The 16,139-nt window shown below is 44.8% G+C and overlaps 2 protein-coding genes across 2 annotated transcripts in view; both read left to right on the top strand.

Annotated features, from left to right (window-relative positions):
* The first annotated feature begins 143 nt into the window (after window positions 1-143).
* Window positions 144-3,322, top strand: LOC105908702 (CASP8 and FADD-like apoptosis regulator). The gene is made up of 9 exons (XM_031560257.2): window positions 144-680; window positions 793-898; window positions 988-1,123; window positions 1,257-1,318; window positions 1,430-1,496; window positions 1,716-1,762; window positions 1,992-2,070; window positions 2,231-2,747; window positions 2,882-3,322. Exons 1-9 carry the CDS (start codon window positions 397-399, stop codon window positions 3,009-3,011), a joined length of 1,428 nt encoding a protein of 475 aa, XP_031416117.1. The 5' UTR covers window positions 144-396; the 3' UTR covers window positions 3,012-3,322.
* A 443-nt stretch (window positions 3,323-3,765) lies between these two features.
* The window catches only part of dip2a (disco-interacting protein 2 homolog A), a 100,797-nt gene continuing 88,423 nt past the window's right edge, over window positions 3,766-16,139 (top strand). Inside the window, 1 exon segment of the mRNA XM_012837271.3 lies at window positions 3,766-4,639. Coding sequence (XP_012692725.2) covers window positions 4,516-4,639 — 124 coding nt within the window. The 5' untranslated portion in view covers window positions 3,766-4,515.

Below are 16,139 nucleotides of genomic sequence, written 5' to 3' on the forward strand. Positions count from 1 at the left end.
TTGCTGTTTTCATTTAACTGCTTTAAAAAATACAAACATTTACTTTTTGTTTTACTTTTGTTTTACTTAAGTTCTCTCGAAACAGTATTTCGTAGGCTACTGCCGGTCTATTCGGATGTTTCTGCGAACAAGACAGAAATAGCCTACCCTCAAAGGATGTAAGTGGTTTCTAATTGAAACGTGTGTAATGGAACTTTTGTTCTACCATCATGAGTTTCTATTCATGAGCATACTCACTTCCCCTGCTGGGGATTCCTCAGAGGAAGTGAAATACGTCATGGATTTACCGTACTGACCGTTACGTTGACAGGTGCTTGATCAGTGTTGGTGTTGAAATACAGACTATACAAAAGTATTTTTCATTTCAAGACTTCACCGGATAACAAAACAGCCAAAATGTCCGGACAATTGTCGCAAACTATCAATCAAATTGCTGAAAGTCTTAGTATTACGGAGCGCAAGACTCTACTATACTTATCTGGAGTAGAAGACGTTGATTTCGGCACGGCAGATATCAGAGACGTACTGAGTTGTGTGACGAACGTAGAGGACATGGATATGTTTTTGATGGAACTCATGTTCAGGATGAGACGTTTCGACATATTGAAGAAGATTTTACGATCCAGCAGGACAGAAGTTGAAGAAATACTGAAAACTGTACAGTTCGTCTCAGACTACAGGTAACATTACTCTCTCTTATGTTTGTATTGAAGTTTGTATTGCCTTTTAATAAACGACAGTCCTTTATGACTTGTTTAAAAAAAAATATGTGTTTAATTTCACTTGTTTCAGAGCGCTTATGGCTGATATAAGTGACAATATTGGAACAGAGGATTTGCGCTCCATAGTATTTTTACTCCACAGCTCCATGTCAAGAGAACGACTCGATGGCATGCAGGTATGTGAAAGATTCGTATTATTTTGCATTCATAAACTAAAGAAATCAGAGGAGTCAATAAAGATGACTGTTCTTTGTCACCATCACAGAGTTTCTTGGATATAGTTACTGAACTTGAGAAACAAGGTGAAGTGTCCAGTGAGAGTATGGACTTAATGGAGCAGTGTCTCAGGGGCATTCACCGCATGGATCTGGTTAAAAAAATCAACCAGTACAAGAAGAAAGGTGAGAATCTTGAAATATGTCTGGGTCTGTACAGATAAAATGTGCTGTTTATATATATGATTATTCAGTCTTATGACTGTGCCAAGAGTCATTTTGCATTTCAGTGAAAATTATGGAACTGTTTCTGTTACAGTGGTAGAAACACAAGGAACGTCTGTGTCAAATCACACAAGTGGTGTTCAGCTTCTGAAAAAGGTTAGTAGCTCTGTAAACATTTCCCAGATGTTCTGTGTCACCTTGTCTTTCAGCAGTGAGAAAGATGTTTAAGTGCTTTGTAGTCACAGGTGAAATTATTCTCCCCTCTAGTCAAAACCAGAGTCTATAATTACCCCTGTGGTTTGCAATGAAAAGGCGGAACTACCCAGACTTCACAGTAAGAAACATTACATTATTGATTGTTTTTGTAATAAGGGAATTCATTTAAGAACTGACTAATCATGTCTTTCATTACAGTACATGCTGTGATATTTGAAATGTGTGTCTTATCTCGTTGCTTCTGATTGTGCATTTTGTATATTAGCAATTTGTTGGCTGATATGTCCGTAAAGTTAGTGAGTTTTGGTTTCTATCTGAGTTCTGTCTCTGTTTCCAGAAAAAAACAAAATGGCTGTTACCAAAACTGAAAGAATATACTATCAGGTGAGACAGCCATTTTCACTGATTTCTTTTCCCATATTTTGACAGACTTGTGGTTTTACTACATTTCTTCATTTGATAATAAGTATTCCACACAATTTGTCAACTATTTTTTTGTCTCCAGAGAAGGTGTTTTGATAACAGGCAAAATTGGAAAAGCCTATATTTCTCAAATCTTATTCTAGTGGACTGTAAGGGGATGTAATAATGTCCCCCCCCCCCCCCCCCGCAGAATTCAGTGGATGTGTATAGAATGCAGACTCAGCCTCGAGGAGTGTGTCTGATCATTGACTGTGTGGGAAATGATGGAGGTGAGAGTTTAAAAAGCGTCTCATTGTCATGGCAGATAGACCTCACTTGTGGTCTGTTTCAACCCGATAAGGGTTCCTTTGATTGCCATGTTCTAGATCTGTCTCCAAAAGCCTGTGGTGGTTCTTTTAAGGTTGATTGGAGTGTTTGTTATTCACACAGACCGGCTTGAACAGACATTCAAATGTCTCCATTTCGACGTGATCTTGCGGAAGCTGCTGAGTGGGACAGACTGCCTGTCCACCCTGCGGGAGGTTGCTCAGCTCAGTCACCATCACAGTGCAGAGGCATTTGCCTGCTGTATCATCAGTCGGGGCTCGGAAAGTCACCTGCTGGGCACAGAGCCACGGGGCCCAGGGCTGAACCTGGATGCAGTCAGGCACCTCTTTGATTCCAATGCCTGTCCAGGGCTGGCGGGTAAACCCAAGCTCTTTTTTGTCCAGAGCTACAGCGCCTTTGAGCCGGAGAGGTCGTCTGGATACTCTGGCTCCTACAGTTACTGGGATGAGTACCTTGAAACAGACGCGCCCGCCTTGGCCTACGGAGAGACATCCATCCCTACATCCGCAGATGTCTTCTGGAGCCACTGCTGGACACGAGAGACAGCGCTGACAGAGCAAAACCACCAGTCTGTGTATCTGCAAGCTCTGCAATCCTCACTTTTGAATGGGCAAAGGAGGTAAGCTTGTTTTGGTTTGTCTACAAACATAATTGTTAGTAACCATCATAATCATCATCATAGTCAATGTTTTATCATTGTTAAATCATTATTGTACAGAAATAGTTAAGAAGAACAATTTGTTTATATTGCAGAAAGAGGAATCTCTTGGATGTTCATATGGAGGTGAATCAGAAGATTTTTGAACACAATGAAAGAAATCCAGCAGGAACTTTCGGTATTGATCTTAGACACACACTCCGGAAAATGCTATTCCTGTCATAATTGCATATTGCGAGGGAATTCTGGGCTGAAAACACATTTATAGCTGCAACATGCGAACAAGATTACCCAGTTTGAAGGCTAATAACATTAGTTGGTATTAACTTTAGTTTACTTTGCACAATCATTTAAAAGCAGTTACAACAACATGTTCCTAGTTGTACCATTTTGGATCTACCTCATCAATGAATTATTAAATATATTTTGTGCTGTAGCATAGGCTATATTTACTTAATTCATACATACATACACTTTCGGTTCATTTATGCACATCTGTTGGATTTATGAATAAATTAATGAATGAAATTGAAACCTTCACCAACTGTGTTAGTGTCACTTGATTCTAATGCCATTTTTACCCTGTAAGCTATGTGACACTGGATGATAACTGGCGAAGATTTGCTTTCACCTTAGTGGTTTAGTTAATACAGAGGCTTGCAAGTAGCCTTACTAGAATGTGTTTGTTTTTTCTATGTTGTCTATGTGGCTGGTGCAGTGTGTTTTTATTAAGCGATGCACCACTGCAGGATGCTGTATTGTTCAAAATCGTCCACGTGATGGCGACGTCGTCCCATGAATTTAAACGTAGCCTCCCTGCCAAAGTAAGATAGCCTAGTGCCTAATTAGCCGACCTCTGCATTGTCTTCGTTCACAGTAAAATATGTTAGGAATCAAATGAAGACAAGAGCATGCTTAATAATATTTAGGTAGCCTATGGAATGCTGATTGTCACTTTGCACCAGCTTTGGGGTATGCTATTTTAGGCGTCTAGCCTACCTAACCTTACATTATGATAGTTGGTTATAGAACTATAGTTAATGTAGTAATTGTGTTCATGATTCACATTTGACATACTTCACAATTATTTCAGAAATGTAGGCCTATCGCATCTCATAGCCTATTCGCGTAAACCCGAGTGCACCACCTGCCTGACAATCCAAAAGTTTCAATGGCCAATCTAGAAAGTAATTGCAGGGGCACAAATTATTCGTTAGTGCGGTGCAAGTAGGTCATGGTGTCGTATTCACACATATAAGAACATAGCGTGAGAGGAATAATTATTGTGCTGCTGAAGAAGAAATTATTATTTCATACCAGCAGTATCTAGGTGAGTTTGAGGGCGATAACGCGCAGGCACAGTGCACGCGCAGTATCAGGGCTGCTGTTGCCACTGCTGCAATGGCGGCGCACTGAAGATTGGAGTTGAATGAGTTTATATCCGTGTGTCGTGTATGGATTGTGGCAAGAGGACACGAACAAGATCTGAACTTCAGTGGCAAACGGATTTGGATAAGTGTCTTTGTTCCTGTATTTATGTTCAGAGGGAAACGTTGCTAGCTGTGCTAGCGAACAGTAGCCTATGCAACCGCTCCGTGGAATCATCTCACATCTGCATGCAATAGGGATCCACCACCACCACCACCCACCACTACTCGCTCGTTGAACAATTTCAGGAGGGTTATTCACAAACCAGTGAATTACAGTAGACAGAGTGAACCGGAACATCATGGCTGAACGAAACTCCTCTGGATTACTAATGATGATGATGGAGCCAACTCCGGCAATTGCAATGACTCTCCCAGCAGAGGTTCGAGAGAAACTCGCGGAGCTGGAGCTAGAGCTATCCGAAGGTATTCAACCAGGTTTTATTGCTAATATTACATGAACTGAACTAGGCGGACAGTACGCGCAAGGTGTAAATTTGGATCGGACGGTTCAATAAGACACTATAGTCTGTTCGTTTTGCTCCCGGTGTTATTTGGGTGATTTGTGTTTGGGTCGTCTATTCTGCTTTCGATCAACCTGACGTTAGTACTGATTAAGACTTGAGATGATAAGGTTGTACGCTAATGTTCGGTATCCCATGTTCTTGAACTAACTGTTAAACTAATGGTGTTGTCTGTCCAATATGTTGGCCGTAATGTACTGTGAAGCATGCTGCTCCTTATTAAATCACAACAGATAACACATCAAATCAGAAAAGTAAGGCGACATACCAGCCTCCTAATTAAATAATGACACCAATTGCTAGAATGCAGCAAACCCTTTTCTTGTGGGTGGGTTGTCAGAAGGCCAGATTGAACTGGTGTGGTGCTTCACATGAACGAATCAGTCTGTTAAGTTAGTCGTGTAAGAAAAATAAACTGTATTGGTTGTGTTCATTTCGAGAACTTTTTCGAGGATCACTTTAAGTAACTTGCACACGAACATGTGCTTCTCTGGATATGGGTCGGTCGATTTGTTGACGAGAGCAGCCCAATGAAGTAGTGGAACAGGGAAAAGATACACCGAGAACATAAAGTAAGATGTTCTAGGATTGTTCAGAAAGCGTAGGACGTTTTTACTGAGTTTAGTTGGGCTGTGAATGGGAATGTCTTGGATGTCAGTTCTCAGGGAAAACGCCGGGCGTGGTGGTACATTTTTTGTATGTGAATTCTCACACTTTCCTTACATGTATTCTGTTCTAAACAGTCATTAGGCTACACAATGTCTTAATCTTGTCTGTTTCCTCCAACCGTAATATACAGTGCATTATATAACGTACTGTGTGTATCACTGTTTGAACTCACTCATGAAAACACATTATTTTGGAAACAAAAACACATTATTTTTTTCTCGGAATATTCTTTCAAAAACAGAAGCACTTATACCGTTTCCTCACTAAACACTGTCTTTTGGGAATATTATGGTTAAGGCATTTAAGGTGACATGGGAGCCAGATTTCAGCTATTTAACTGAGTGAAGGAAAGAGGCATTGAACCGGCTCATTTTAACTGAGGCATATCTCCTGATTACTTGCAGTGTGGCAGGTCATGTGCCATGACCCATCCATGTTTTGCCTGTGTGAAAGTACACTCAACTGTTTTCCATGCAACTGTATCAAATAGAGTATGCATGTACTAGGTCATATTTTGAATAATGTCTTTGGCTACTCCACTGTAAAATGTTAGCTCAGCCCTTTGCCAAATGGTCTGTCCTGCACATGTTTTTATTTTGGAATGAAGAAAGTCATAGCAGAGATTCTTTCTGGAGACACATCAGAGGCTTTACATGCTTTATACCACCAGCCAGGGTGCAAGCTGGGTTTTTATAGGCAGTGAAGAACTGTCCGCATTCTTGGACTGTTATTGAGTCAATCATATATCTGAGTTAGTAATCTCTTTTTACAGGGCGGGGGGACAGAGCTGTGGAAAAGAGGAGGAATAACAATGATTTAAAAGAGTCTGTGAGCATTACCAACATGAAAAGGGATGTCGCTGTATGCTGTTACATGACACTCTCATCTCGCAAGTGCATTGACATTTGACTGCTTAACATAATTTGACTGTCTGTGTCATGTGTAACTTCATTATCAAAATTCCATAGGGGAAGTTAGATAGAAAGTCTCAGTTGGATATCAACCTTGTACCGGTTGTGTGTTTGTTATCGTTTTAGAAGATGGCATAAAAATCAAGACCACTCGAAAATAATCCCTCTTGCCCTCAGCTACCTGCTGTCTTGCTTTCATGTTGGCCATATTTGATTCAAATTGGGCTGCAACAGAGTGGCTGAATGGTAACATGGAGCAGGGCAGGAGGCCAGGCCATGCACACTAATGACCTATATTGGATTGGATTAGATTGGGGACTGGGTGCGGATGTGTTTCAGTAGACCTATTTTCTTCTCAGGCTTGAGGGAGAGAATGCTGCTTCGAAGAGAGGAACGGAAATAGAAGCTCATGACGGGGCACTAGTAGTGACAGGGAGGTTATCTGTTTGAGGACCCAAATCAGTCATATCCTAGTCTGTGTTTCTGGGCAGAAGGTCAATCTGTCCCTCGAACTGTATGCCCTAATCATTTTGTTTGGGGTTTAAAAGGCTTAATCCGGCTTTCCAAAGAAGCACAATTCTTTTCTCCACCTTAGTGAAAACAGCAGAGTGGCATGACTGACTGCCACGCCTTCTATCTGCGTGGCCTCCGTTTTCCTGCTCTGCTCTGCATGTCACTTCCTGTCCTGCTGCTTCAGTCTGATAGCTGCCTGTGTCTCTCACTGGTCAACAGACTTTTTCTGTTATATCAGTCACCAAAAAGAATATGGCTGCCACCAGCTGTGGCGATCTTCAGTTATGGTGTCGGGGAAGGTAACAAATGTAGAGTCATTTTTGCTCTCACCTGTCCCAGTAACTTCTTAGACTGAGGCTGTCCTTTTTTTTTTAAACAAAACTGTGAACAAAACTCGGCTCATACCTTAAACCCTCTTCATCATAGTTCAGCACCTCTGACCTGTTTGCAATGCTGGGTTGGGCTGTACCATCCTCTTACCAGAGATACAGGCCTAGATCATAACTGAACAAACTCATCAGTGTAATGAACAGCTTGGTGAAATCAAAGCAAGCTGTGATAGTGGAATTGGGATATGACAATATGCTGCTTACTCTGATGAGGCTTTGGATTGTTTGCTGTGTTTGGTTGTTGTGTTTCTTCCCACAGATTCTGCTATTTACGTTGGCCTATGTTCCCAGTCTTCCAGTATCTCATTATCTCGTATCCTCTATGTAAACTGATGACTGCAAATCCAATCAATGTTTAGTCGCCCACCACCACTTCCTGTGTATCTCAACGGGAAAGGCTGAAGCACAAATACTGTAGAAAAAACGTGGTCACAAAAACAGTTAGGTAGTTTATCAGAGCTAGTTTTTAAGTAAGGTAATGGAAGTCCTTATTCTCATCTTATTCTCCAGGTCCAGTCCTTGTTTGGCTAAATCAATCTTAAGGAAGTAAGGACGAGTGTGAAGGCAGTGCTAGATCAATATGTATCATCACCAGCAGGTCCACCGCCTTCTTTCAGAGTGCTCTTCTCTTGGGAGGAACTAGGTCAGGTGATGCTTAAGTGCACCCCCTCCTGAATCATGTTCTCCACTTCCACTCTTTCTGTCTGTCTCAAGAGAATGTGGGCGTTCCGTGTATGTTCTGTTACCCTACCCTACTTAATTACCCCTTTATATGAGACTAATAAGTAAGTGAGTTGCATGCCATGTGAAACTGAGTTCCTGGTAAATCTGGAGCCTGACTCTTGCACTCACAAATTATTCATCGTCCTCACTAAATGCTCGATGCTCAGGCTTCTTTTTTGCATGAGCAGCGTGGCAGCCTTGGGTCTTACAGAGGCGCTCAGAGTTGCATCTAATGAGAACCCTGTGAAAGGTCGGTGGGATTATAGCTGCAATGTTGCCTGGCAGGCAGCAGCGTGTGATATTCTACTTGTCATACATTGAATTTGGTACTTTGATTTGACTTGAAATACAGAAAGGTTCCCTTTTAATAGGGAGGCTTGTGTGTTGATGTGAGGTGAGAGCGGTCGGGCTGTGAGAGTGTGCAGATGTGTCCAGGGGCTTATCTGCTGGTTTCTGACAGATGACAGTCACTGTCATGCGGACCAGTGGCCTGGGGCTGGGGATGGTGGACTCAAGTAAGGTCAAGAAGACTAATGGGCCCACTTAAGTCCTGCAGCGACGCTTAGCCTGCCTGCCTGCTTGGTTCTCCACTCTCCACCCCATCTCTGTTTGTTGAGCTCGCCTGCTTGCTGTCTTTCTTGGCTCTCCTCCTCCATGTCCCGCTCCTTTGTTGTTGTGTTCTGGTTTCTTGGATTGGGCTGTGGTGGTCAAGCCCCAAAACACATGACTGGGTACGGCATGATTTCTCAGTAATGTTGGCCCTTTAAGAGGATTGAGTAGCATATTTTGAATGTGTTTCTGGAGGCTAAACATGATCCAGTGGCCACTTAGTCATTATGTAACCTCTTCCGTTAGCTGTGTTTTTTTAATTGTGAAGTTTGTTTGAAAGAAAGCACGGCTCAGACCGCCAGCTCTTGAAATGCAAGCTGGTAAAGTATATGGGAGCTGTGGATGGTTGTAGAAGGGGGTTTCCTTCTGTTATGTTTGTTTTTATGGTTGTCGCGCTTCATGTTTGTTTTTCTCTTTCCTGCTCTCAAGAACTTACTGCAGACACCACTCTCACAGCTCTCTCCAAAGTGAGGGCCTGGCTCAGGTTCAATATCTCCGTGAGGGAAGGATGTCGAAACTGGGGATGTTTACTTATGTCGTACACAGGCTGATGGGAGATGACTGGAGCCCTTTCCACCATCTTTAATTTTAAATTCCATGATTTGGGATCCTGGGGTTTTCTCCCACAGTAGTTGGTGGAGTTGACCACGGGAAGTTGGTGTGCGACACACTGGCGATGTGATGTGATGCAGGGAATCAGAGGTGTTGTTGCTCCAGTCTCTCAGAGCTTGAGTTTCCTCTCCCCGCCCCGAGGGGAAAGTTCCGCATCTGTGTGGCGTGAGGGGGAGGGGGGGGGGGGGGGCTGTCAGAGGTGGCACTGGTGTCCTCATCTCTCCCGTCGCCCTCCAGACGTGGCGTTATTTTTGCACTTTATTTTTGGCCGCTCGCTCGCTGTGGTACGGTGGTCTAACAGAGTGTGAGCTGTGTGGTGTTTATCACCAGGGGCGGAGTGAACGACTCCCATGTGTCACGGAGGTGCTGTTTTATCAGGCTGGACCAGGAAGGCAGTGTGGCTATCTCAGTCATTCCGAATGCATCCTCTGGAACCCTGCTGTTATGTCCCTAGTAGTGTAGGCGTGATTGTAATTCCACTGTGTGATGATCATTAATCAATACTAGGCAATGCATTAGGAAGAATAGGCTCATGCTGTGCAGCGCCCGCGGCAGTAGTAGCCATTGTGATTTGCAGAAATGATATTGCTACATTTGGATTGTGGCCTATTCAGTTTATTGACATCACACTTTAGGTGAACCTGTATCTTTGCCCTTTCGTCCCCCGTGGTTATTGAGCAAGAGCCACGCTGTAAAACAGGCTTAGAAGCTTGAAGGAAGAGTCTATCTTAGGGGAAGCTACAGTGAGTCATCTCTTCTTTCAGCAGCTCTGATAAGCTGTGTGTGTCTGTGTGTGTCTGTGTGTGTCTGTGTGTGTCTGTGTGTGTCTGTGTGTGTCTGTGTGTGTCTGTGTGTGTGTGTGTGTGTGTGGAGTGTAGGTTGAGGATTGTGAAGCTCCACAGCACTCCCATGTGTACATGACCCAAGCTTGACTCGTCCTCCCGGCAGAAATCCTACACCTCGGTAATATTGTTCATGAATGCGTGACAGCAGAATTCCACAAGCCCACCGCGTGTTGAATAAACTAACATCGCGAGCATTCATTTTTCTGAGCCGGAGCCTGCAGCCAGTCCAGCGGATTGCCAGCCGCGGACAAAAGGAGACCTGTTCCACGGGTGCTGACTTGCACCTTAAGAGGATCTGGACAAAAGCAATGCATGGCTTTGAGGTGGCGCTTTGGGTGGAGGGCTCAGACGGATCTACGAGACCGGGAGCTGGGTGCCTTCGGTTGGGTAGAATAGACCTGCGTGGGGCTCATAAATATTTCAAGCCTGTCAGCTTTTCAGAGTGGCTTTGAGAGATTTTGTTTTTTTATTTCATCTTATTTTCCTGCAATACACTACCTGGAAGTGAATGTTTAAGTGTTTTGTGGTAGTGTGTGTTTGCGTAAGGCTGGGGCTGCTCTATCTTCTGGTTGTGTTTTGTTTATTGATGCTGTCTTTTCCCCCACTTTCTTCAAGAGCCTGTCTTTATTCCAGGTCATCGTGGAGCAGTGGTTGTCCAGGGCTCTTCTCCTCGTTATTGTTTATTTTTTCCCCCTCTACAGCATCTTTTCATCTCGCGCCATAAGATTAAACATTAATAATTAATGGACTTTGTCGGGGGAAGGCAATATCTAGGAATACGCCTCTGCCTCTCCTCCATTTATTTGAACAAGGATAAAGCTCTTTGGATCATATTTCACTGCTTCTTTTTTCGCCCCTCTGGCATTTTTGGTGGCATTGCTTTTTGAAAAAATTCCTCGCACTACAATTCTTTGAGTTACTTTGGCTTCACTGACTGCGATCAAATAACCTCTCAGCCTCAGAAGACTTTAAAATGAGGTTGTCTTCATGTGACCCTCTCCCTATGTGGCTGTCTGCTATTCTAAACAAGTTTCTGTCTAATTTGATTCTAGCATTCCACGCATTGAGTTACAAGGTCACAGAGGGGTACCTTTGGTATCATTTTGTAACAATTTGTAAGGGCCCAACAGTGTAGTCCGAGTGCTCACCCCTATGAAGTGTTCCAGTAGCTATTGTGCTTTATTTCCTCGGGAGTTCGACACTGGATACTGCTCTATACCACGCTAAGATGTTGAGTGTTAATTACACTATTGTTGTGATTTAGCTTATGTGTGTTTTCAGTATAGAGGTCAATGCTAGTAATATGTATCCACCAAGGCGTAGGCACCCATGATTGCGTCCACATGCTTGCAAACTGTTGACATATAATGTGTTGAAGCCCACCTTACCTAATATAGCCCATTGGCAGACTTTGTTTTGATGAGATGGGGAATGTTATAAGATGTTTTCTTTTGCTGACATCTCCTATACTCCAGAAATGGGTGCGTGCCTATGCTCTACCAAACCATAAACTGCTGAGCGTTATCAGCATGGATATATAGATACACAGGCCTTACAGGTAGACAGTCAGAGGTCATTATATTACAGCTACTGCAGCTGGCATTTGTTTGACATTGACGTCACTGCCAAGGCTTTAAGGAAGTGAGGTGCGTTTGATCACAGCGGTTGCTGGCACCTCAACCAAACCCCGTAAACCGATCCTGTCCACCGTCCAAGGCTCTCGCTGGTGCCATCTGTCCAGTCAGCCACTCGCTCTGCTCTCTCCCGCTCTGTAGCGGGGCGCTCTCATTGGTTGGACCTCCAATGCCAATTTGTTCCCACAGAGCAAGCAAGCAGTCTTCCTCTGTCCAACCAGAAGAGCTACTGCTGAGCTACGTACAGCAACAGTGCTGACCCCAGATCAGAGCAGAGAAACAAAAGACACCTGAGAGCATGAAGATGAAAGTCAGCCCGTCCCCGTCACTTCCTTGAGTCACTGTTTAGCAACGGAGGCTAACTGTCATTACTGTTATTGTACTAGCCTCAACACCACACTATTTAATCAAGATGTGCGTTGTATTGTTTGTGAAAGGAACATACAGAAGACGTGTTCGGGGAGGGATGGAGAAAGGGAGAAACAATGAGAGGCCGTGCCCACTCAGGCCTGTGTGTGTGTGTGTGTGTTGGATGCTAGTCAAGGACACCTCCCTGGGCCAAGAGCACTGTTACAATCTGCCCAATTTACAAACCTGGTGCTGGCTGCCTCAGCCAACCATCGCCCAAGGTAGGCTTAATGGATAACAAAAGAATCCTTCCTCGCTCCGTGGCTGTTTCTGTGTGTGTAAATATGGGGCTTAGCTTGCCTGGTTGTGTGTGGATGCTTATGCATATTTCCCTCTGTGTGTGTGTGGGAGGGTCCTGGTTAATAAATGGAGGCCATCATTCATGAACTAATCTCAAGCGCATAGATTCCCCTGTGGGCATACTAACACAATGTATAATTAAGGCTGACCTCTTGTGGGACTGTGAAAAGGGTCATCCTCCCTGCTAGTCCCTCAAAGACGTGAGCAATCAATACCCACGATGGCCCTTGAATAAGAAGGTATCATTTGCCACCATATATTGATCTGTTTTTGCTCCCTGCAGTGGTTAAACAACACAGGGTCACAGGCACAGGTCACTCCAACGGCCATAAACACACATAAACACACCCCCTCCCCCAAAATAAGCAAGGAACCCAGTGGCATAATGACAAATGGACAACGGTTTAGTGCAACGGTCATATTAAAGGGTGTGACGGGAAACAAAATGTAGGACTGAAAGAAAGAAAGAAAGAAAGAAAGAAAGAAAGAAAGAAAGAAAGAGAAAAAGAGAAAAAGAGAAAAAGAGAAAAAGAGAAAAAGAGAAAGAGAGAAAGAGAGAAAGATTACGACACACAGGACACGCGAGTGGGCTTTTGTGTTCGAAGAGGCTTTCCACTGCCCAAGGTGGAGAATGCATTAGCCTAACGCACAACAGTGGAGGCACATCCAGTCTTTGTGTCTAAAGCTGTCCCTCTGGTGCCTCTTTTTGTTCTCCCCAGGTTGTCTTCTGTTGTTCATGAGTGTGTTTCTCTCTGTGTGTGGGTGTGTGTGGGTGTGTGTGTACGGATCAAACATATGAATGATGAATGTCTGTGTACATTTTGCTGTTGCTTTCCCGGAACCGTGGATGTCTCATGGGAGTTGGCTAAAGGAACAGGATAAAAGCAGTGCCTGTTTTGGCACGAGGTCGAGCCGGTTCTCTTCTCCGCCATCACGTGTGAGCAGGGAAGCTCATCGCATCAGATAGCTCTGAAAAGGCCAGCCGGACACCACGAAAGCACAGGTGAATGATAAATACATGTGTTGTGGGTGAGGTGTAACTGGTAACGGTGCTATTAGCTGGCGCTAATGCGGTAAGCGTACAGTGTGGAGGTCAGGTTGCATCCACTCCGAGAGCACAGAGGGAGGATCAGGGCCGTTCTCCCCTACTCAACGGCGGAACTAATGAGAGAGCCATCCCAGTGATTTACATGTTAATCACTTCCACTAGGGCTTGATTAAACAGCAGGGATCAGATTGACCTGAGCACTTAAAGCGAACGACTGAACATTTGTGTGTGTGTGTGTTAGAGTGTGTGTGTGTGTGTGTGTGTGTGTGTGTGTGTGTGTGTGAGTTATGTTAGTATAGCCCCATGTCTATAAAAGAAACAGTTCTTTGGCTCTGCGTGTATGTTCAAGTCTTTTAATGTTGCTGAATTTTCGTCACATGTGGAAAGCCGGAGCTACTGACTTTGTAACATTTAGTTTGTCCTCTGCTTAGTGTCTCAAATCCAGACTGTATCTGGTGTGTGTGACAGGCATGGGGCAGCGCATCTTGAATCAGCTCATCAGCCTTCATAAAGCACTTTAGGAGGAGGAGGGGGCAGAGAGTCTCTCTGCTGGCTGGTGTTTAGCTGTCTGGGTGGGAGGGAGGGAGGGGGAGGAGGCGCTGGGGTGGTGGTGTGTGGATGGGTGGAGGGCTTTTTCCTCCGCAGTCTCCGATGCCCCGGCTCCGGCGAAACCAAACAGGCAGAAAATGTTTGGAATGTGTCGTCTGCAATCATCTCTGTGGAGAGCACGGAGGTGGGGCTGAAGTCCTCTCCTGCCCCAGGGCGCCGCGGGTGGGGTGGGGTGCGGTGCGGTGGGGTGGTGGTGAGGTTGGTGGTGCTTCTCTCATGAAGGACTTGAACTTGTTTTCTCGGGCCGAGAACTCGGGCCCTCTTTGTGGAGTCCCTCTTGTCCTTCTTTGCTGGAGTTTTGGAACAGCCAGCATTAGGGGCTAGAGAGGGAAGAGGCTTTAGGCTTTAGGGCTGTCCAGGGCTGTTCAGGGCTTAGGTTTGTGTTTTTGGGGCCAAAGCCAGATCCAAGTTTTCCCTTTTTGTTCTTCACACCTAAAACTTCTCTCTGCATTTCTGATCTCCCAACTTCAAATGAAATGTGTTGTTTGCCGGGAGAGAGATAGAGAAAGAAAGAGAGAAAGAGAGAAAGCAAGCAAGCAAGCAGACGCCTGATGGGAGGGTTAGAGAGAAAAGGGAGGCATGATATTGAGGGTAGCTCTAGGGTGCTTTGTAGCCTGCTGCGTGTGTGTGTGTGTGTGTGTGTGTGTGTGTGTGTGTGTGTGTGTGTGTGTGTGTGTGTGTGTGTGTGTGTGTGTGTGTGTGTGTGTGTGTGTGTGTGTGTGTGTGTGTGTGTGTGTGTGTGTGTGTGTGTGTGTGTGTGTGTGTGTGTGTGTGTGTGTGTGTGTTTTTCTTCAACTTGACACATCCTGCTAAGCTGAGAGGCTTGAGGTGTGCCAGTCACCTGAGAGCCTGGGCTGGCTTGGCAGCGCTTCAGAGAGTGGAGCTGCGGTCGTCTGAGCAGACAGATGCTGGGGAGACGAACCTCTCGCCGCCGGGCCTCTAGGCCCGCTACTTCCACCTTAATTAGGGTCTGAAGCACAGCGTGCGGGGGTTCGGTTTGCAGATGTTTTATTTATGAGGTTCCCAACATTTGTGCATTCTCCTTCTCAAAAAAGGGAGTTGTCTTTCTTTTATGAAAAAACGCAAGATAATAAGATCCTTCAGGATGTTTGCAGAAAAAGTGGGAAAATAAGAATGGCAAGATGGTCATGTTTTTAAATCGGAAATGTGTTGAAATATTGATAACATGCAGCCACCTGTTTCTCTGCTCTCATGTAGTTCAGACTTGCAAGTATGTTTCTCTCTCTCTCTCTCACTGGGGGCAGATTTACTGACAGGTTAGCACCCATTTTAGGTGTTATTTCACCACAACCTGCCCCTAAAAATGCGGTGTGGCATGCAGAGACCGACTGCACATTCCTTAAACTGCAACTTGCTTACATCCATGGAAGGGTCTTGGGAAAAGTGGGAGTTTTGGGGAAAAATGTTTCGTATTGTTTTTCACTCTTAATCACTATTTTTCCTTTGGATGTTTCTTTTGCTTGTATTTATGTGAAGCATGTTGAAAATGCCTTATTTTTTTACTTGGTGTGCTACATAAATGAACTTGCTTTGCCTTACATGCAATGTCAAATCAAAAGATACAGTGTGCGCTTTCTGTGGACTGGCCATTGCCACTTTTGCACTGTGCTCTCCAGCATACGTGCATAATATGCCCCTGAGCGTGCTGTAAGTCTCCTGGAGATGCAGGCCAAGGTGCAGGCCCTTCCCCTCTGTGGTGTGTGTGTGCCTGTGGTGGATGAATGACTCCTGCTGGATGAGTGTGCTGTAGGTGCTCTGGTGACCCGCCCGGGGGCTAGAGTGCACAGCCACACAGTCTGTCTAATATTCCAGGAATCTCAGGCACCCTGCCCGTCAACAATGAGCTGGACACATAGCTGAGCCCCGTCTGTAATCTAATAATGCACACACACACACACACACAAGCCTCACAGTTCCCAAGGCATTCTCCCTGACCTGGACAATGTGGAGAGAGTCCTTCATTCCACACTGTGTGTGTGTGTGTGTGTGTGTGTGTGTGTGTGTGTGTGTGTGTGTGCAGCCCTGGCTGTCAGTGGGCTGAGACTGGAGGAGAGGCCCAGTGTGTGGGCTGAGGGCTCTCGCTGAGGGCTGAGGGCTCACTCTGGAGCAAC

The sequence above is a fragment of the Clupea harengus genome, chromosome 2 (genome assembly GCF_900700415.2).
Source record: "Clupea harengus chromosome 2, Ch_v2.0.2, whole genome shotgun sequence".
Taxonomy (NCBI): Eukaryota; Metazoa; Chordata; class Actinopteri; order Clupeiformes; family Clupeidae; genus Clupea; species Clupea harengus.

What these genes read in the sequence shown, in the direction of transcription:
- LOC105908702 (XM_031560257.2), top strand. Translation starts at nt 397, where the DNA reads ATGTCCGGACAATTGTCGCAAACTATCAATCAAATTGCTGAAAGTCTT. An exon ending in GGAACTACCCAGACTTCACA is followed by an intron (nt 1,497 to 1,715) that starts GTAAGAAACATT and finishes CTCTGTTTCCAG; the next exon opens with AAAAAAACAAAATGGCTGTT. An exon ending in CTGAAAGAATATACTATCAG is followed by an intron (nt 1,763 to 1,991) that starts GTGAGACAGCCA and finishes CCCCCCCCGCAG; the next exon opens with AATTCAGTGGATGTGTATAG.